This window comes from Adelges cooleyi, unplaced genomic scaffold (assembly GCF_023614345.1).
Source record: "Adelges cooleyi isolate 19-005CV unplaced genomic scaffold, UGA_ACOO_1.1 ACOO_flye_CR_arks_rails_tigmint_CR_PRNA_30, whole genome shotgun sequence".
Taxonomy (NCBI): Eukaryota; Metazoa; Arthropoda; class Insecta; order Hemiptera; family Adelgidae; genus Adelges; species Adelges cooleyi.
The window spans coordinates 223,516-244,207 of NW_026095971.1; the positions used below are offsets into that span (position 1 = coordinate 223,516).

The 20,692-nt window shown below is 29.3% G+C and overlaps 3 protein-coding genes across 5 annotated transcripts; 2 read left to right on the forward strand and 1 right to left on the reverse strand.

Moving 5' to 3' along the window:
- Positions 1 to 1,010: 1,010 nt before the first annotated feature.
- LOC126838004 (retinal dehydrogenase 2) lies at positions 1,011 to 8,724 on the forward strand. Of its 2 annotated transcripts, none has more exons than XM_050572070.1 (11): positions 1,011 to 1,265; positions 3,849 to 3,953; positions 4,791 to 5,058; positions 6,217 to 6,407; positions 6,495 to 6,608; positions 7,121 to 7,223; positions 7,705 to 7,889; positions 7,982 to 8,146; positions 8,213 to 8,370; positions 8,453 to 8,527; positions 8,590 to 8,724. In XM_050572070.1, exons 1-11 carry the CDS (start codon positions 1,230 to 1,232, stop codon positions 8,651 to 8,653), a joined length of 1,464 nt encoding a protein of 487 aa, XP_050428027.1. In that variant the 5' UTR covers positions 1,011 to 1,229; the 3' UTR covers positions 8,654 to 8,724. The 2 variants fall into 2 exon arrangements, with proteins under 2 accessions (XP_050428027.1, XP_050428028.1); XM_050572071.1 differs by lacking the exon at positions 1,011 to 1,265 and adding an exon at positions 2,824 to 3,034.
- Positions 8,725 to 9,593: 869 nt separating this feature from the next.
- Positions 9,594 to 11,291, reverse strand: LOC126838006 (uncharacterized). Of its 2 annotated transcripts, none has more exons than XM_050572073.1 (2): positions 10,901 to 11,291; positions 9,594 to 10,828 (listed from the first exon to the last, which is right to left on the reverse strand). In XM_050572073.1, the coding sequence occupies exons 1-2, from the start codon at positions 10,940 to 10,942 to the stop codon at positions 10,106 to 10,108; spliced, it is 765 nt and encodes a 254-aa protein (XP_050428030.1). In that variant the 5' UTR covers positions 10,943 to 11,291; the 3' UTR covers positions 9,594 to 10,105. The 2 variants fall into 2 exon arrangements, with proteins under 2 accessions (XP_050428030.1, XP_050428029.1); XM_050572072.1 differs by having other exon boundaries at positions 9,594 to 10,840; positions 10,901 to 11,289.
- Positions 11,292 to 12,100: 809 nt separating this feature from the next.
- On the forward strand, positions 12,101 to 19,686 carry LOC126838854 (zinc finger MYND domain-containing protein 11-like). Its single transcript, XM_050573608.1, has 13 exons — positions 12,101 to 12,512; positions 13,797 to 13,886; positions 13,952 to 14,103; positions 14,180 to 14,304; positions 15,920 to 16,081; positions 16,157 to 16,249; positions 16,314 to 16,480; positions 16,650 to 16,765; positions 17,119 to 17,315; positions 17,376 to 17,492; positions 17,648 to 18,478; positions 18,534 to 18,662; positions 19,542 to 19,686. The coding sequence occupies exons 2-13, from the start codon at positions 13,876 to 13,878 to the stop codon at positions 19,662 to 19,664; spliced, it is 2,223 nt and encodes a 740-aa protein (XP_050429565.1). The 5' UTR covers positions 12,101 to 12,512; positions 13,797 to 13,875; the 3' UTR covers positions 19,665 to 19,686.
- The last annotated feature ends 1,006 nt before the right edge of the window (positions 19,687 to 20,692 follow it).

The following is a 20,692-nucleotide window of genomic DNA, read 5'->3' on the forward strand; positions in this document are numbered from 1 at the left end:
CATCAGTTTAATTTCTCATAATGGTTTTCCGGAACAAATGTACTTTACCGGGCACCCATTTTTTTTTTTTAAATCGATATTACGTTTAATGCTGATGAAATTTTGCTAATGAATTTTTTGCCGGACGAACTTAGTTTCGGAGTTACAGACGTTTTAAGTTCGCGATTACGGCCAGGCGCGCACTATACAATAACACGGTTACAGCGGGGTCGACTACCTGAAAAAAATTCATTAGCAAAATTTCATCAGCATTAAACGTAATATCGATTTAAAAAAAAAATCGAAAAAAAAGGGTGCCCGGTAAAGTACACTTATACCGAAAAAATATACAATAATCGTTTTTTAAAATTACAAATGTGTAAATTTTACATTTTTCAATGCTTTTTTATGGGAAAAAGCTTGCACTGTTGTGCACTGCAGCGCTGAGTGTCCCAGTGCACGGTGTCTTCAGTCTTATATACCATGTTATATATAAGAGACTGCTATACATAGTATACTGAAGTTTAAAATTTTGAAAAACCCTTTTTTCTTGGCGAGTCGACACACGGGGAAACTTTTATTATCGATAATCGCGACTACCAAATTAATTAAACCACACACCGTGCAATAAATATCTGTTATATGAATCGCGTTATTAATGAATTTGCTGCAATACATTGGTAACATCGACCATAATTCACATCATTAATCGATGTGTAAGTTACCGAACCAAATTGCCTGTATCTTACAGGACCTAATGTATAATTGTATGTAGATATAGACAATACAGACATGTGTTTTTTGTACTAAGTGTTTCAAGTTCTGTCAAATACAATATAGGTAGACAATATCTTATCGACTAAATAGTATTAGGTTTAAAGTGGATAAAGTCGCGTCCACACTGCCGCGCAAAACGTTAGTGAACATGTTCTCATATGGATATGGTACTCTGTGGGAAACATCAAACACCAATGAAATGTTCGTGGTGGGAACATACACATAAACGCGCATGTATGATGTAATTAACGAACGTTTTGGCTTTGTGCGGTAGTGTGGAGTGTGGACCCGGCTTTATACTTGCGCCATTCTACAAACAAAAATAGGGTGTTATCTTGTTATTTTTTCTGTAACCGCCCACGTCATAATATTTATGCCCATATCTCATTAAAACATTTCAAATCTTAAAACATTACTCTTCCATTATCTATTTGAACTAGGTGTAAAAATCGAATTTGAAATTTTCTACAACAATGGCCAACCCGAATGTAAAAGTTCAATACAATCAGGTATTTATAAATAATATTTAACGATTTGTTTCTTTCATTTGTATATAATAAATGTTTGCACCTGCATTTGTTCTGTGATGCAATTAGTATATTACAATTAGTGTAACTAATAAAAACAATCATTTCATAGTCAATATCAATAAGGTTCTACAATTCAGTAAATATGTTACCATAATGTTTAATGACCGTAAGCGACAAAGCACGAATTCGTTACATGTATATCACATGTGAATAATTCATTTTTAACAAACATATTATAAAAATAAGAAGATATGAGTGTATCTAATAATTTATACAGGGCCGTATTTAGGAGAGGGGCAACAGGGGGCTGTTGCACCGGGCGGCTAAATTTTTTTATATTGCATTAAATTTGTATTATATTATAATAGAGGGTTTTTTTTTGTTGCTCCAGGGTGACATATTCCTAAATACGACCCTAAATCTATAGGACTGTTATTATGCTCTCTTAAATTTTCTTCTGTAGTTTTACAAAATCTACAAATTCAATTTAATTCTGAGAGCAACTATAAATTTAGTATTGAAAATTTATTTTTTTGAACCAAAACCACTATTTGTATTTCTAATTCTAATTCTTAGAAATTATTCAAACGTTCATAATACACTGGAAATAAACGTGCATAAACGTGATTTTTACGGATCCTTTACCCATACAGGGTGATGATCCATTTGATGTAAGACATTAATTTTCTCGGAAAATATGAACATTTTGAAAATTATTTTTTTCCCGTACTTGTAGGTAGATAGTTAACTATATTTTTATTTCTTTGAAAATGTTTACCGTAAAACAAATATCAACCCCGTTTTTTCAAATGGGCACATGTTTTTAATTCCATAAATATGTAGACTGCAATTTAAAAAAAAAAATCCCTTACAATAATTGTCATACGTGATCCGTCTTCCGTTTACTAAAAACCATTAGTCGTCACTATATTTGAATAGGTATTAGGTGGATAAAAACCACTTGTCTATCCAAGGTTGATAAATAAATGATTTTATTTACAGTCGTTTCTAGATAAGTTGGCCAGTGGCGGCGTTTATCAGTTAGTGTATCCCAAACTAGTCTCTTTCCTTGACTATCCGCCGGCTACGACGAGCATGGTTCAGCCGCGACTGTTCTTTATTATTATTGTTGTTATTACTATAAGAGCAATTTATTATTATTATTACAAATATAAACTATCATTTCTTAAATGTCGTACACCAATAACAATGTCGTCGCCATTTTCCGCATTTGTCAAGTAAACAGTTTGGTCGGAATGAAAGAAAAATGAGAATTTCCCTACATCTACCAGCACGGTCCATTTCTCGATCATTTTCAAGATGTCGGATATGATTTTTATTTCATATCATAAAAGCCCATGTAAAAATTGTATATTATATAGTTTCACTATCTTTTCTGTTTAATCTGTGATTGAATTGTGCCTGGTTATTACAAACTATATTATCATTTATCTTAGACCTTATCTATCTTAGATTGTGCTGGTTATCGCCTATCGGCGTTATCACCTATCAGAATATACGAACACAAATATGAATTTTATGGTTCTCCGGTTATTGGATAATATATAACAATTACAAGAGGAAATGTAATATCTTTACAGTCATAGAAAACGAACAGATTGATGAAAATTAATAATTTAAACGCTAAAGTATTTTTAAAATTTTTGTCTACATATTTATGGAATGAAAAACATGTTCCCATTAGAAAAAAACGGAGTCGTTACTTGTTTTACGTATAAGGAATACAGGTAAAAATGTTCAAAGTATTGAAAAATATAGTAAATTATGTACATAACCAATAAAGAAAAAAATAATTTTCAAAATATTCATATTTTCCGATAAAATGAGTGTCTTACAACTGATAGATCATTGTATATTTTCTCAAAAAAACCTAAGATATAGATTATTTTTATTATACAACTATTTAAAAACTAAAGTTGATTTAAAAAGTAACAATATGCTTGAAAAATGCCAAGGCCAGATTCGTACTTTATTTCTAAATTTAATATATAAAAGCCTAATTTTATTTAAAACGAAAATACTTAAAATGTTTGTTTACAATCTAATTTGTCTTTAAATTGACGTTGCTAAAAATACTTACACTTTACCAGAAGCCTCTTGTAGGTGGTAAACAGGCCAATTTCGCAACTCTGGCAACAACATCCTGTGCAGACTAGGTATTGGGCTTGGGGAGAAAACAAACATTGCGAAACTGTTTTCGTAAAAAAAGCAGGCACAAATATAGGGATTGATAATGCACACTAATGCCTAAATTACACGTGACGAGGGCTTGACCAAGACAGTGATCTTGGTCGAGTACTTGACCATCTAAACAACATAATACACAGTACTTGGCCTAGTGAACAGTTTCTATTTGCTCGGCTGAGTGCTCGTCACGTTGAAACTAGGCATAAGCCTATAGTTATGTATTAACAAGTTATATATAATATATTTATTGCCTTTAGGTATTTTCATAAAACAATGAAACCTTTATCATTAAGTAATATTCTGACATTAAAAAAAATACATGTTTAAAAAAATATTATGTAATATACATTTCAGATATTTATTAACAATACATTTGTAAACTCCATAAGTGGAAAAACATTTGTCACACTAAATCCAGCCAATAAGCTGAAAATCGCTGATGTTGCTGAAGGAGATAAGGTAATTACTAAATTAATTTATGAACTGCTAAATATTAAGAGGGGATTTCTGAAAATTAATATATATTTTATAAGGAAGGAAAATATTGGTACTTTTCAATATCATAAGGTAATTAGATAAAATAAATCACACTAAATATAATTACAGTTACTAGCAGTGGCGTATATAGCATATCATTTCGGGGGGGGGTCCAACCCCCAAAACTCTCCCCTATTTACGCCACTGGTTCCTAGTGAAGTGATTACTTGCCCCCCCCCCGTGTCTACTTGCTCCTCTATAGCCTTTTATAGGTCGGCAGGTCACCGAGTGATTTGGCACTAGCTCGGCGCCGTTGCTTCATTCAGTTAAACTAAAAATAGCCTAGGTTTGCAGGCTACAGTCTAGGAGGAAGTCACAGGTTTAAAAAAATTAAAAAATTAGCGCCTGACGGTAACTGAGAGCGCCTATATTTTCCTATTAAATATACATCCGTATACTTTGAAAACGCATTATTTTATTTTATTGCCCTCTGATATTGAATAAAATCAAGTGAGTTAAAATACACAAGTATCAAAAAATCTAGTTTTAATCTCAATTTAACATTAATCGAACATTTTATAATTTACAATGGCCACTGTGGATTGTGGTCATTAGCCAGTTATGGTTAATTTTTTATACAGATAAGTTTGTTACACTTAGTGTGTATAGTTGAGCATGGATTCGCTACTAAAATTGTTCGTTGTTGATCCATTCAGGAACTAGCAACACCAGCAGCAGCTTAACCACAGTGCTGTATAGCAACTGAACTGAATTATACTATATATAACTGAAATGTATAACGAAAATTTGTATTTATAGGCTGATGTTGACCTCGCTGTTAAAGCAGCAAGGACTGCATTCCAAATTGGATCAAAATGGCGCACAATGGATGCATCTGCTCGAGGTCTGTTGATGACGAAGCTAGCCGATCTAATAGATGAACACAAAGTCACATTAGCCAATTTAGAATCTTTGGACAATGGAAAACCGTATGATGACTCTCTGTTGGACATTAGCGCGGCTGTTGGGACATTAAAATATTACGCAGGATTTGCGGACAAAATTCATGGCAAAACAATACCAGCCGGTACGAATCAAAAATAATAGTGTTACGTTTTATCTTAACTGAACTTACAAAGTACTGAACGCACGCATTGACAAGGTTAGACTGGTTTATTGATAATACTTATGCACGACACATAATGTTGTGGTATATATATATATATATATAAATATAAATTATAACAGATGTCAGATAATACTATTGATAGCATAACAACTATTGACAACCGATAGCACATTTACATACATACATAACAAATAGATAGTCATTTTACTTTCATAGTTGTTATAAAGACAGACACACTACTTAGTCAATGGTGGACCACTCCTCTAAGTCGTCAGGATAGCGGCTATTGTTAAATAGCCTATTTGGCATATTAAAATTTGTTTTATGGATAAATCCTATATGCATACAATAAATAATATAATCATTTTAATTTTATATATATTTAATAATTATAATAATAATAATATAATATTTATAATTTAATATATTTTAATTTATAATGCTTTCCACCTAAAAAAAAAAAATAGAACCAGTGTGTGGTAGAGACAGACAATTTCTGTTATGCTGTTATTGCTGTATCCCCAATAAAATGATCTGACAGGATTGTGAACAAAAGTCAAAATTTAGGTTATTCTTTTATATATCTACTACGATAAAAGGAAAAGTAAAAATCTTGAAATTTTCTTTGCTACTCAGAACAAAAATTGAATCATGGAACCTTTCCTATGGTACCTATAATTATCTAATAAAGTATTTAAAGTTACCCTGAGCCACAAAATTAATTTACTTTTCAGTATTAACGTATTTCAGTAGCAATTCTAATTATCATTAGCGGTGTTGAACTACAAAAATTATTTTTTTCTTAGAAAAATAGGCTGTATTGTTTAATTCTGTATCTTTGTACACCTATACATAATTGTAAACAACAAAACCGGATTGTAGAATGAAGTTGTTAGTATATTTAGCTATTGAGATATTGTTTGAAAAATGTATGAATGTTAAATAATAGAATTAATATTAAGTTGATGGTATTTGTTATGTTGTAAAATTTGTTTGTAAGTTAATAAGGAACAATAGAAAATTACGAAAGGTAGCTTTTTTCTGAGATAATTGTAAATTATGAAAGTGTAAATTGTTTAAATAAGAATAAATCAAGACATTTTTTTGCAAATATAGACGGGCCATACTTGTCTTTTACAAAACCACAGCCTATCGGGGTTGTCGGCCAAATCATTCCTTGGAATTATCCTATTTTAATGCTCACTTGGAAATGGGGACCGGCACTCGCTACAGGGTGTACTATAGTACTGAAGCCAGCCGAACAGACTCCTCTTACTGCTCTATACGTGGCTGCGCTTTCAAAAGAAGTACTGCATAATACCTATTTTTTATAATAAAGTACTATTTTTAATCTTTTTAAAAATAGTTTACAAATAAAATAATCATGGTTGTAGGCTGGATTTCCTGAGGGCGTCATTAATGTTGTACCGGGATATGGGCCGACTGCTGGTCAAGCTATAGCGAGTCATCAAGACATCAATAAAGTGGCATTTACAGGATCTACAGAAGTAAAATACTCCATATAATTTATTAAAAATTTAAGTTTTGGTGGTAACAAGGAAAAAAAAGTACATTATTGTTCATTGTTTGAAAATTGTTGTTATTGCTCTTCGCACCATAATTAATGTAATTTTCTAATTAATAAATGTTAGTCGCATTATAATTTTTAAATATAAATGTGAAAAAAAAAAATAGTTTTTTGCTAGTTTCTAAATTAATTAATAAAGGTGAAGTTACATTTTAATATTTAATTATAAACCCATCATTAAAAAAATGTTGTCAATGATCAATTGATAGGGTAAAACATGAAGAAGCTCTAGCTCTAATGGCATTATAAACAATATAAGGAAAGTCCGCTATAAAGTATAAAGTGTCTTTTTCTTTGCAAGACACTTAATTAAAAACTCCTGTCATTCTTTAAACTAATGAAGGCAGTGCCACATTTATAAATTTTCTTACATTTTAACAAACTACTACTAATAAACTAAATCCATTTTAAACAATGTTAATATTGATTTAGGTGGGTAAAATTGTTATGGAAGAAGCTGCTAAGTCAAACTTGAAACGCGTATCCTTAGAATTGGGCGGAAAAAGTCCTCTTTTAGTTTTTGATGATGTTGATGGTAAGTGTTTAAAGTATACGTAACATTTCAACTATGTTTATTAATGATACTGTATAATATTTTTTGGTATAATTATTAACAATATATCTGTACCTCAGAGCAAAAGTGTAGTTTAGTAAAAAATTTCAATTTCCTGATTTTTTGGTTTACTTAGATTTAAATTTTTCATTCTATTCACTGATCTACCTTTAATGACGTTTGGACTCTTAAATGAGTTTATCAAGTTCGTTCATTTAAATTAATTAAATAATTGAATATTTAATGAATAATATTTTTTTTATTAAAGTTTCTAATGCATCTCAAATCAAAATGAAATTAGGTTACTATTTGCTACTTAGTTACTTTTTAAGTTTTTTTTAGGTACCGAATTTACTTAAACTGTTATTATGTAGTAGTTATGATTTCAGTACTTAATATATATATAATGATGATATTAATATTAATTTATCTTTGTAAATTGTAATTCAACTTTATGTAATAGTGGACGAAGCTGTTAGTATTGCTCACGATGCCTTGTTTTCCAATATGGGACAAAGCTGTTGTGCAGGTTCTAGAACGTTTGTGCAGGAAGGAATCTATGACAAATTCGTTGAGAAGGCAGCGAAAATGGCATCTGAAAAAAAAGTGGGTGACCAATTTGATAGCAGTACACAAATTGGACCATTGGTAATTAATAAAATAAACTTGATTTTTAACATTATTATTAATAATGTATTGAGCTCATTGAAAATAACTTAAATTTAGATTATGATTATTAGGTGGACGAAGAACAGTTCAACAAAGTGCTAGGTATGATTGAGTCTGGCAAAAAAGAAGGGGCCAAAGTAGAAACAGGTGGCTCTAAAGTAGGAGATACTGGATATTTTGTATATCCGACTGTGTTTTCTAATGTCACTGATGAAATGAAAATTGCCAGAGAAGAAGTAAACTTACAGCTCTTATAATAAAATTACTAAATATCATTAATTGATTATACCATTCGGTTTTAGATATTTGGACCTGTACAACAGATTATTAAATTCAAAACTCTCGATGAAGCAATTGAGCGTGCTAACAAAACGAATTATGGTTTAGCTGCTGGAATATTGTCTAAGAATATAAACACTGTATTAAAGTATATAGAAAGTGTAGATGCGGGATCTGTTTGGTAATATATTGACCCCTAATACATTTTTACTTCGTCATCTAGCAATTGTGTATTAATTATAATATAACATTCACTACTGTAGGGTGAACTGTTATGATGCTGTCAATGCTCAAACGCCCTTTGGAGGATTTAAACAGTCAGGACACGGCAGAGAATTGTATGTTTTTAAAAACATATAATTAATAAAAGATAATCTTACAATTAATTCTTTGTTTACAGGGGAGAGGATGGCTTGAAGGAGTATCTTGAAATAAAAACTATTTCAATAAAGAAACAATTCTAAAATATAAACAAAAAAAATTTATGTTTACCATTAAAGATTATAACTATGTCTATAAAATTATTATTTTTTAATTATACTAATAATTGATTATAAAATATTTCAATTAAATACAAATATTTAAATATAAAAAAATTAATTACTTTTTATCTCCAATGGGGGTAGCTAAGAAGGTATTTTTTTAGGCCAGAAATAACGGGATCCTATGGTACATATCGTGGCGTGGGTTTCTCATTAACGTGTGTCAAAATAACGGACTATCATCGTGATGAGATGTGCCATGCAACACCAATCTCATGGTGCGTTTTATCGACAAACCCTGCACAACGAGATCCCGGCTTTACTATGATAATGGTTTTTTATTATTAAATTATTTTCTTTTATGGTCCAGAAATATATTAAAGATAGGCCTAGATTGACTCAACCAGATATACAAATCCTGATTCATTAAATCAGATTTATCGACGACTAGAACATTTTTTTTTTTTTAAATAAAATTTTACAAAACATTTGAAAGTTATTTTTCTCCAAGCCCAAATGAAAATCTAAAAATATTGTTCAATAGTGACGTTTATAGTAAGAAAACAAGTATTAGCAATTTCTAAAAAATTCTGTACAACAGAGGTTTGCAATTTTACAACGAAATTTGATGTTGGTTTTTCAGTAAACAAGTCTAATCCAATTGGTATTGTTCAATTTCTTCTAAAAAATGATTGGTAATTCAAGAAAAAATGGTAAGAGTGGAAAACGAGGTTATTACTATTGTCCTCACTCCTCGGTCATTTTACTTGACATAAGTCGCTTTTTTAATAAAAGCAACCACTTTATCATATAATTGCAGAATATTACATTATTAAAAATATTACATAAATAATAAATTAAATACATTTTAAAACAAAACTTGTTGGCATAATCATGACCTTTTCAATTTAAATAAGTATAATTTTTAAGTTCAAATACTCGTACAAGTATGTTACTCTTTGATAGTCGTCTAAAATTACAATAACATTTTAACACGGTGTGCTCTGCTCTAGTTTCTTCACATAGTTTTTGAAAAAATTGTTTGGACAGGTCTTGTTTAACTAGCAATACCATAAGTATTGCATATTAATATATTATATGTTCCCTATATATATAAAAATTAAAAAACAAATCTTACATAAAATATACGTTCAGGGATGAAAATATATTATAAGCTTTGTATTATAGAAAATCAGTCAAATAAATTTGAATACATGTATTTAATTTAAAACAACTTAGCTTTATACAAAATTACATGTTTGATGTTTTAAAAAAAAAATTATAAGTACAGTGAAATAAACTACTTGCTGGATATTTTGTATTCATTGTTCAATAAGGTGTACATATAAAAAAAAATGTTTTTAAATTATTGAGTATGTAGGAATAAACCTAATTTATGGCCTTGAACATCATATTAATGAACATGATATAATTCTAAATGATAGTTGTATCTCTAGCCATTGGATGCATAAGAAATTCACAAACAGTACTTATAATAGACAACGGATTTCGTTCAGCCTTTAATTTATAAGACCAAGGGTTACATAGGACAGCTAGTTGATCAAATACTAATTGAGTTCTATTATTAATTTCAAATGCACTGATGTGGATAAAATCAAAATAAAACCTTGGAGATCGAAGTATGCTCTTTGTTATAGGAGAGATTTCATTAATATGTGGTAGACAGTAATCTCTATTGTAAGTTAAAATTACTCTAAATATGTAGTCTTCGTCTTTTTGAGTCATATTATCAGCGTATTTTCGAGTAACAAAATCTAACAACCCATCAAATTTATAATACGGACAATAATTACCGGGTTGTTGACATAAAGAATTAACAGAATGAAGTTTTCGAGATAGTGCTTCTGTATCAGTTGTAAAATCAGACACGTTAGTATAAGAATAATTGTTAATGGTACAAACTGCAAATTGGTTATCAGGAATTTGGCGGTTTTTTAAAATACTCAGTTGACGAAAACACTGTAATATTACAGCTAAGGTTGAAGGGTTTGACATAGATGGATCAGCAGAGGTGTCAATTACTAGTAAAATTTTTTCTTTAGCCAACTTTTGTGTCACCAACGATGCTTTACTTTCATCACTCGAGTCGTTGTTCTCCTCAGACAAATTTCCATCAGCATTGTCGTTATTATCCAACTGAAATACACACTAGAATACAACTAGGGTTTAAATTTACTAAAGATAAAATAATAATGTCATAATTATTACCTCACTACTTGTCACACAGGGTGCACATTCTTTAATGCACATCGTGTTGTATAAATTGTTAATAGTAATAATTAATTGAAATTAACCAATGTAAAATTAAGGAAAACCACAAAATGGTGGAACACCGAACACTTCTTGCACTAAATATTCACATATCTTTATGACTTCACAAATCTGTTATAAACGGTGCATTGAATAATTTGACAAAATAATAAGCATGATTATACACAAGTATAGTACAGTAAACACTAATCACAAATTAACGGCTACTAGTTCTGTAATTATTGTTATTTGTTTAAATCTTTAATCATTGCCAGTGTATTATAATAATAATTTATTATATTTATAGTTTAGATATTTACTATTTACACTTTAAGAGTCAGATGACTGGTCGAAGGGGATAAGAATTGTACTGATAAGTAATAACTGATAAGCGTAAAGAGTTGTTAGTGTGCACCATGACATAATATATATATATAGGTATACTATAGTGTGCAGTGTACAGTCCGTGGTGTGCACATAGATATATATAATAAACTAGATTGCTAGCTGTACATGCCACCAATAGAGAAGATTGAAGCAGCCACTTTCCGCCATCTTGGTGGGAACTGGGAATTAGAACCTTATTACGCGAGAATTATATATGTTTATAACAATCATATATATATATATATATATATGATTATTTATTATTTATCTTATATAGACTTTTTTGGTTATCCTATGGTAACTAAAAAGTCCTTAGAAAGTACAGTTTGTTAAAACGGGGTATCAGAAAGCTCTTTAGGGGGAAGTTATATTAGTAACTCTGACTTAATAATTTCAGTGTACACACTTTATCACGCCATTACATAACAATAGATACATATTACATTTTTTGGATTATTTTAATTTCTAATGCCCCCTCCCTACGAAAAATAAGTAGTGCTTGTGTAAGGTGGATATTTATTACTCTAGAAAGAATTCCCGAAATGAGTCTCGAAATATATTTGAATAAAAAAATTATTTAAATGAAAAATTATGTAAGTAATCCAACTCTGTCCACCACGAGCGCTACCAGTCACTGACTTTTTCAAATTTTTAGATGATAACGCTTGTAGCCGTTTTATCATAGCTCAATGTGCAACCGGTCTATAGCCGTGGTCATCACAATAATAATTTACCAATTATTGTAAAAATTATGGGTTTTTTTCTAAAGTGGCTGACTAAAAATTTTGTTGAAACGGCACCTCTTACGTTATTTTGTTAATAAAAGTTTGTCTTTCTTGAGAAATGCTTGCTAAGTTGTTATAATGGGAACACTGTTTAGATCATAGGACACGGTTACACCCCACCTAACCAATTCTCCTTCTTTTTTCCTTTCATTTTCGTTTTGTGTTTGTAAACAATATATTATTATTAATCACCCATCCGTTTTTGCGCTATTATTTTGTGTTCCGGTGCGCCTTTTTGATAATTTTTCGAAATTACGTTCTTATATTATTATGCACTACTCTATGCTTAGTAATTTTACATTAGTTGTTTTTATGCTGTTTGTCTACTTCTGCCATAGTCCAATGTCACCAAGCCTCGCAAAGGACCCATAACTACTGATTTAACTTTTCAGATCAAGGTGAGTTTAAAATAACATTAATTAATCTTTATACTTATTCTTCTAATATTGTTAAAAAAAAAACCATTACCATTAATTTGTACTCGGTATTAGATATGAATACTATTTTCCACTTTTATTCTCTATGATAAATATTAGTGTTAAATGTTGTGAGCACTTTGCATGGTTGTCTACTTTTGTGAAATTGGAAATGCTTTCAGAGTTAATTTGATGGTTATCGGTAATAGACATTTTGAGAATTACTTAATACTATTTTGACTACATTTACAATGTAACATTTTCTTTATATCTTTTATTGGGAATTGGGTTCATTCCTACATACTCAATACACTAATAATTATATCCCTATTTTTTTATCATAAATTATTATTATGTCAAACGTCTTTTGGTATCGGGAATTTTAGTTTTGTTATTGTAATTTATGTACCTCATAATTAAATGGATGTAAGTACAAAAATAAAGAATTTCAAGCAACAGTTTTGCACGGGGTAACTGATTTTGCATCAAGCCAATCAGAATTCAACAGAATTCTGTTAAAAATATTTTATAATTGACTTGGTAATAGTGTAAATCCTACCTAACCTATGTTTGATCCTTCTTTTCGAGTTTTTTGCTCTCCTTTAAAGTTGGCCAAATGTGATTAACATTCATCTGGTTCTGAGTTGCAGATTTGTTTGTTAAAAGTTGGTTTATTCTTAAAGCGATTGGGTACTGTAAGAGTTACTCTGAAGTTGTGTTGACACATAACGTATTTGATATAAGTTAGCAATATCCTGATTTTACCATTTAACACTTTTTATTTGCATGTACTATTTTATAAAGGAAACAATCAAAATGAAATTCGGTTTAAAATTTCTAAATTTCTTGATTATTTTTTTGAGTTTAACAAAATATTGAAATCCTGCTCTGATGTATGAGATTTAAGCTATTTAACTTCAATAGGTTGTTTTATTATTATTCTCGGAAAGTTTTCATACCATCCAAACCACTTTTCAGAAATTTTATTGCTTCATTATATCAATCTAAGAAATAAATTTGTATTCAATAGTCTTTAAAATGTGTTTAATTATTTAAAAAAATATAAGACTTACTTAAATTAATTAGGTTTCTGTTTATTATTATCAGTGACAAAAAGAAATTTAATACATTGATTACTACAAAATGTTAAATATTGTCAAAATAAATCCTTTTTCATAAATATGAGCAAGAATGGACATCTTGTTGTTAATTAATTTATTATTATTTTGTTTTGTAATATCCATTTAATACATTTTTATGTTACAGTTCAGGTGTATTGAATTAAGGTTTGTGATTATGCTGATCATGTTGTGTTATTGAACAACTATAAAAATATAATCAAACCATGAATAAGAAGTAATTATAGTTTAATCCTATTGTAATTAACTAGTACACATATTTAATAACTTTGTTTGTTTAAGGTTGTTTTTAGCCATGAGTCGTCGTCGCATATCGTGCCCGCTGGCTGTACAGCAGTTATGGGATGCTGTAAAAGTAATACGATTTCAAAGGCAAGTACCAGACATAGATAGGATTACAAAATACATGACCAAAGTACACAACATGCAATCAGGTTTGTCTTTTTATTAGATTTATGTACAATATGAAATTTAAATTATTTTTACAAAATTATTGAATTAATGTTGTAGAAGAAGTCGCTAGACAGTTGAATTATTGTGTACGAGATAGTCTTCTAATTTTAACGAAGAGAGTTGGCAATAAAGGTTGTAAAGTTGGAGTAGAAACCGAAGGGTATAAACTTCCTGAAGAAAAGGTCAGTAATTGTTTTATATTGATTACATTTTAAATTATTATATTATAGTCTAATAAAATTAAGAATTTAATATTTTACTAGTCTCCGGAAAAAAGATAGTACCTAAAGTATTTACTACTAAGGTGTATTGTATGTTAAATTTTATAATTATGCTTGATTTATACTGTACTGGCTTAAACTGTACTTGGTTTAGACTGGACTTGTTTTATAATATGGTAATTCATACTGTATGTGTTCAAACTGTACTACTTTGAAATGTACTGATTTAAGCTGTGTTAGTTTACACTGGGCTTGGTTTTTTTACATTGAAAGTTCTATTTAACTGTAACCTTGATGGCGACTCTTGAAGTTGTGATAAGATTAATTGGCCACTCTTTGACTACTCTTAGACATTCGTATCGTATTTTATCACTGTTTTGATGTAATGTTTTACATCATACAGCTCAATGTTGTTATAAATATTAATTTATTCAAGAAATGTGGCTGGTGGGCACTATCTTATAGATCTTAGCATACACCACAGTCTTTTATCTTTAATGTCCAACACGATTACATTACTTTTATTAAAAAAAAACTCTTGTTATTTGAAGATGACCAAAACTAGTTGTTAGAAATAAATACTTGAAAATAATCTAGGCAAATCTTTTATTATTAATTGTATTTTATTTTATGTATATACCTATTTCTATAAAATTATTAAAAACAATTAAAAAAAACAATGGGGCTGGGAGGTCACAAGTCTACAGAAATGATTATAACTGAAAGTGATAAATATTATAATAAATACAGATAAAAAAGTTGATAGTAAACCATTACAGTCCAAACCAAGCACAGTATAAACCAGAAACCATTTTATGATGGCAGCGTTGGGCTTTCATGGCCTGTTAAGCTCGCATGATGATGATGCCGATTAGGGTTGATCATAGTTAACAGTATAATGAAAATATTTTCATTTTCTGTTGACTATTATTGATTCACTCGCACATAGCAACTTAGAAATTGACTACGGTTAAAGTGTAATTTCTCCCCTTTTTTGGGGGCTTTTCCTTAATAAAAAAAAAGTTTGACACAGATTTTTGAGAAAACTGTTTATGTTATAGTTACATTCAAAAACTACCTTCGGTCTAATTTTCAGACCTAAATCTCTAAAATTGCTTGAAAAAGTGAAATTTTTTTATCCCTTTTAGAGAAAAGGGTTTATGATATTTTAGCTTGAAATTTTGGTTTGTCAATGTTTATCGGTAGTACTATGTTTAAAGAATATTCCATACAAATATTGAACTAATTTGACTATTTTTTTAAAAAGTTTTAGAGCATCATAATTTTAAGCAGAAAAATATATTAATTTTTTAGGTGTTTTTCTAGATTTTGAAGGAAAAGGGGTGACTTTTTTTAAATTTGTTTCCAACGAAGTACCTTTTATGTACGATTTCTGATCTGTAGAATTGCTATATGAAGAATCGGTTCAGCGATTTAAAAGATATTGTACGTCCAGACACACGCATAAAAAAACACATCATTACAATTACAATATCTTCTCAGCTCTGCATCATTGTTTTACTTAAATTTTTTAACTAATTAAATTAATTAATTATTTTTTTAATTACTGTTTTAGGTTGATAAAGATAGTCATGATTGGTATTGTTTTCAATGTCATAGTGCTGGTGATGTTATAAGTTGTACTTCGTGTCACCGTGTTTATCATCTTTCTTGTATTGAAAAAGAAGATTTGCCAGAAGATGATGTCAAACATAAGTTTATATGTTTTGTCTGTAAAGTAGGTGCTATCATTATATTTAATTTAATTATCTAGCTTTTTTTTTTTATATTTAATTTTAATTTTAATTTTTAGAAAAGCGCATCAGCAAAAGAAGCAGCTAAAAAAATTAAAAAGAGCCAACTAAACAGGTTACTTTATCACACTACCAATAGACTAAAAGAAAAAGTAATTAAATTGTATTTATTATAATTGTTTAATCATTTGTTATCTTATGTATATATTTGTATAGATACCTTTACCGTGGATAGAGCGCAAAATCGCCACCACAGCTCCATCCACTTATGTTTCAGACAGACTTCAGTTTCAAAGTCAATTGAAAGGAAGTGATTTACAATTTAACATGAAATCTGCTTTGAGAGAAAAAGATACATGGAGAGTAGATCTACTTATATTCAAGTAAGAATGACAAAAGTTGCATTAAGTTATATTTTGCCCATGAGAATACATGTCTACGCAGAAACCAAAAAATACAGTCATTGCAGACATGTTCTTCCGTGGAACAGAGTATAAGTACTTAGTATTTTTGTTTCTAGTTTATCTATTTATTGGAATTGAATTTTCATAGAATTATTGATCTTCAAATGATCGAAGAAAAGGCTGATAATGATGAATACAAAAATGTTGAAGAATTTCGAGCAGATGTTTTGACTTTTGTTCATAATATAATTATCTTTCACGGAGGTAAACAAACTATCCTAAACATTTATTTGTACTATTTAATCTTCTATCGGTCACAATTTAATTATTTTTCCAAAAAAATAAAGCGTGTCATAATTTAGAATTAATTGATATACACTTTTTTTTAGTGACTTTTCTCGATTTTAAAGAGGAAGTGATGAACATTTTCAACTTTTGGTCTAATATAAATTTTTTTGGGTACGATTTCTGATCTATAGATTTAGTACATGAAATTGGTTTGATGGGTAAAAAGATATCTGGCCAGACACAAAAAATAAATCTAAAAACAATACCTTTCTAGCTCCACATCGACTCTAAGATTATTTCGCTTTTTAATTATGTTTTTTGTTTATTAGTTCACAGTAGTTTAGCTGACTATGGACGATTAATGTTGAGGGATTGTAACCGGGACCTTGATGAAATATTGAGATGTCGTTGTTGTTACAAACATTCTATACAGAAAAATACAAAATATTGGTTTTGTAAGCCATGCAAACCACCTCATGAACTTGTCTATGCTAAACAAGAGGATTATCCCTACTGGCCAGCAAAAGTAAAAATCCAGTGAAACCAACATTTAGATAAATTTCTATGCTATAATTTATTACATTAGGTATTGAAAATTGAAAAGGATACTTATGAAGTCCGTTTCTTCGGCGGAGATCATCAACTTGGAGTTATTGACAAATCACAAATAAGGCCGATATCTGTTAACATTCATACTCTTCAAGTATGTTTTTCATTTATTACTACTATTGTGTTGTTCAAATATATATTTAATAAAATGTTTAAATAGTAAAGAATTAATTATTTATCTGAAAGTAAAAATATGTAATATGATGCATTATAGAATTTATAAATTCTTTCGTTTTCTTTTATTTTTAGTCCCAAGGCCGTACATCACAATGGAATAAAGCTTGTGAAGAGTTACGTCGTCATCAATTACAGTTAGATAAAGTCATCTTTGGTCTTGCAGCACAATCATCATCATCATCATCAAGTTCGTCTTCTGAAAACGAAGAAGACCCACTAAAAACGGATAAAAAAGTAAAAATTGAGGATTTACCAAAAATAAGAAAAAAGAAAGATCAAGAAAATAACAAAGAAGATAAACATGAAGTAAAGGAAGAAGAAGCAAAGAAAAAAAAAGAAGATGAAGATGATGAAGGCACTCCAATATCAACTAAAATTGAAGTGAAAACTGTGATTGAGGCAAAATCAGAAATGCAGAACGAAATGGCAGAACTAAAAGAAGAAGTCACCGAATTGCCTTTAAAGAGAAAACGTGGTCGGCCTCCGCTGTTAGAAAACAAAGGAACGCCTCCAAAGAAAATTACTAAAAAGTTGATAACTCCTCCAAAACCAAGTCCTGAAGTTACTGTTGAAAAAAGACCCAGAGGAAGGCCAAAAAAGACTGTTGAACAAATTGATGATGATACAGCTGGGAGCACAAAAAAAAAAAGCAAAACCATCAAAGATAACAGCAACACTCCCGAAGGTTCAAAAGGAGTAAAAAATCTAACTTCTCCAAAAATCAAGTCTCCAATCAAGGATAGTGAAACGGATCAAAATATAACGTCCACTACTGAGCGTTTAAAAAATCCAGATGTTATCGAAGATGAAACGGTTAGTTCTTCTTGTCAAGATCTAGTGAGGTCAGTTAAGGTACAAACCAAACCAATGAGTAACAAACCTACAAAAAGCGTAATAAATAAAGTAAGTTATTAAACCCCTTTTAACCCACTTATATATAATACAACAATGCTTATAGATTCGAACTGAAATGGAAAATGAAAAACGAAAAGCCCTGGATCAGCTCATTGCAAGGCATAAACAAGAGATTGCTCTTTTACAAGAAAGTCATAATATCGCCTTGTCCGAAGTGAAGAAAAAACAATGGGTAAATATTGAGCGTATCTTGATCATTATTTATTAATCTATTATTTAATGTGATATTTAAAAACTTAGATGTAACTTAGTTTTTTCAAACTAGGGATAACATTTTTAAAAATAGTACTATTTTAGGAATAAGTTAAAAATAGTTTTAACCATTAAAGATTTAACAATTAAAGGTTAATTATCAATGTTTTCATAAATTTTACATTCTAAGGCCTAAATTAGTTCAATAACAGTTTTTTTTTTGTAAAAAAAAAAAATTACTAGTTTATTCCTCTTTTTATACTGAAGATTTTTTTATGCAAACAACTCTGTTAAAAATTTATATTTTTACCTTAAAAAACTAAGAAACAAACATGTTTTTTTGGAAAACTGATGCTCGCGGCCTCCAAAAGTAATTTGAAAAATTCAAGAGAACAGAAAAAAAAAATTGTTTGGTCCACCCTAACCTATATGGATAAATTTTGTGTGACACCGTCGAATTGAGGACGTGACGTGAGGAGTGTTCTTTAGTAGCGTCATGAAGTTGGGGGTGCCCATACAAGTTTTCTCTCGATTGTTCTATCAAGATTCTTATTGCTTTTTCAAATTAATTACAAATAAACAATGTCAGTACTGTTGAGTCGGAGCATAGTGTGTGTAGAGCATATTGTGGTGGAAGCTCAAAGGTCTACTGGAATTATTATAACTGAAAGTGATAAAATTACTTTAAATACATGATGCTTTAATGCAAATCTGTAGATGATAAAATAAAAAATGTCGATAAAAGCATTGTAATGTACCTAATATTGTATTAACAAATTATAACTAATTTTAAATAGTATTTTATTTACTATATAATATTGGTTTTTGTTATTGTCAATCGAACAATCATTTTTTTCAGTGTGTTAATTGTGAGAGTGAAGCTATTTATCACTGTTGTTGGAACACTGCATATTGCAGCCCTAAATGCCAGCTAATTCATTGGAGTAATGAACACAAAAGGCACTGTCGTCGTAAGAGATGATTTTTTAGGTGTTAATTAAACTTTGAAATCAAAGTGTGTAAATGTAATTTTTATTTATTATCATTTGAATCTCAAGGTGTATATTTGTTAATGAAAATTCAACAAGTTTATAATTTATATAAGTTTATAAAAAATATTTTATTTATTAATTTTTATGCAATTTTAAAGACCTTTTACTAATATTCTAAATATTTGTATAGTATTTTTTGCTCAGTTAATCACTTAATGCATGAGATGTTTTTTTTGTCATTTTTAAGTATTATTTAGATAACATATACATTTTATTAACATAAGCTTTAACTATAAATTATTATTATTTTTTAGTTATGATATTTTTCTAATTAATTGTATACCATTTTTTGCCCAAGTACTTGATTAGAAAATGGACACTTGTAAATAGTATTTTATTTCAAAATAATAGAAACATACACGTCACATCTTTTAATCTAGAATTAAGATAAGTAAATACTTTTGAGTTTTCATCTTTATTTGACATTTTTTTCCACTGATAATTGCATTTAAAATGTTATTGGTTGTCTTTTGTAATTTTTAAGATATTATTTGTTCAAAAGTTTATACATTTACTTGTAAATTAGTTTATTTCTAGTCTTTAAGGTGTTATGGTATTTACTCCATGTTTTGTTTTTGTTAATTGTTTTATTTTATTATTTAAAATCATAATATTTAAATTATTGCTTATTGGACAAAAATTATCGAAAAAATGGTGCTTTATTAACAATGGAATCTGAAAAAAATGTATAATTAAAAAAAAATAGGTAGGTAAGAGCTAAGAATAAATTTAAGATTTAGTAAGTACAAATAGTATTGTGTATTTTAAAATGTATGCTAATTTGACACAAGTTGATATGTCATTTTATGTTCATTTTGTGATAATTTTGGAAATATGTGTGGAAAAAAATTTAAAAACATATCTACTTAAGTAATAATACCATTATGGACAAAAGGAATGCACATCAACTTGTGTCATATTACTATAAAAGTGACTGTACCCTGTTCGCCAATAGAGT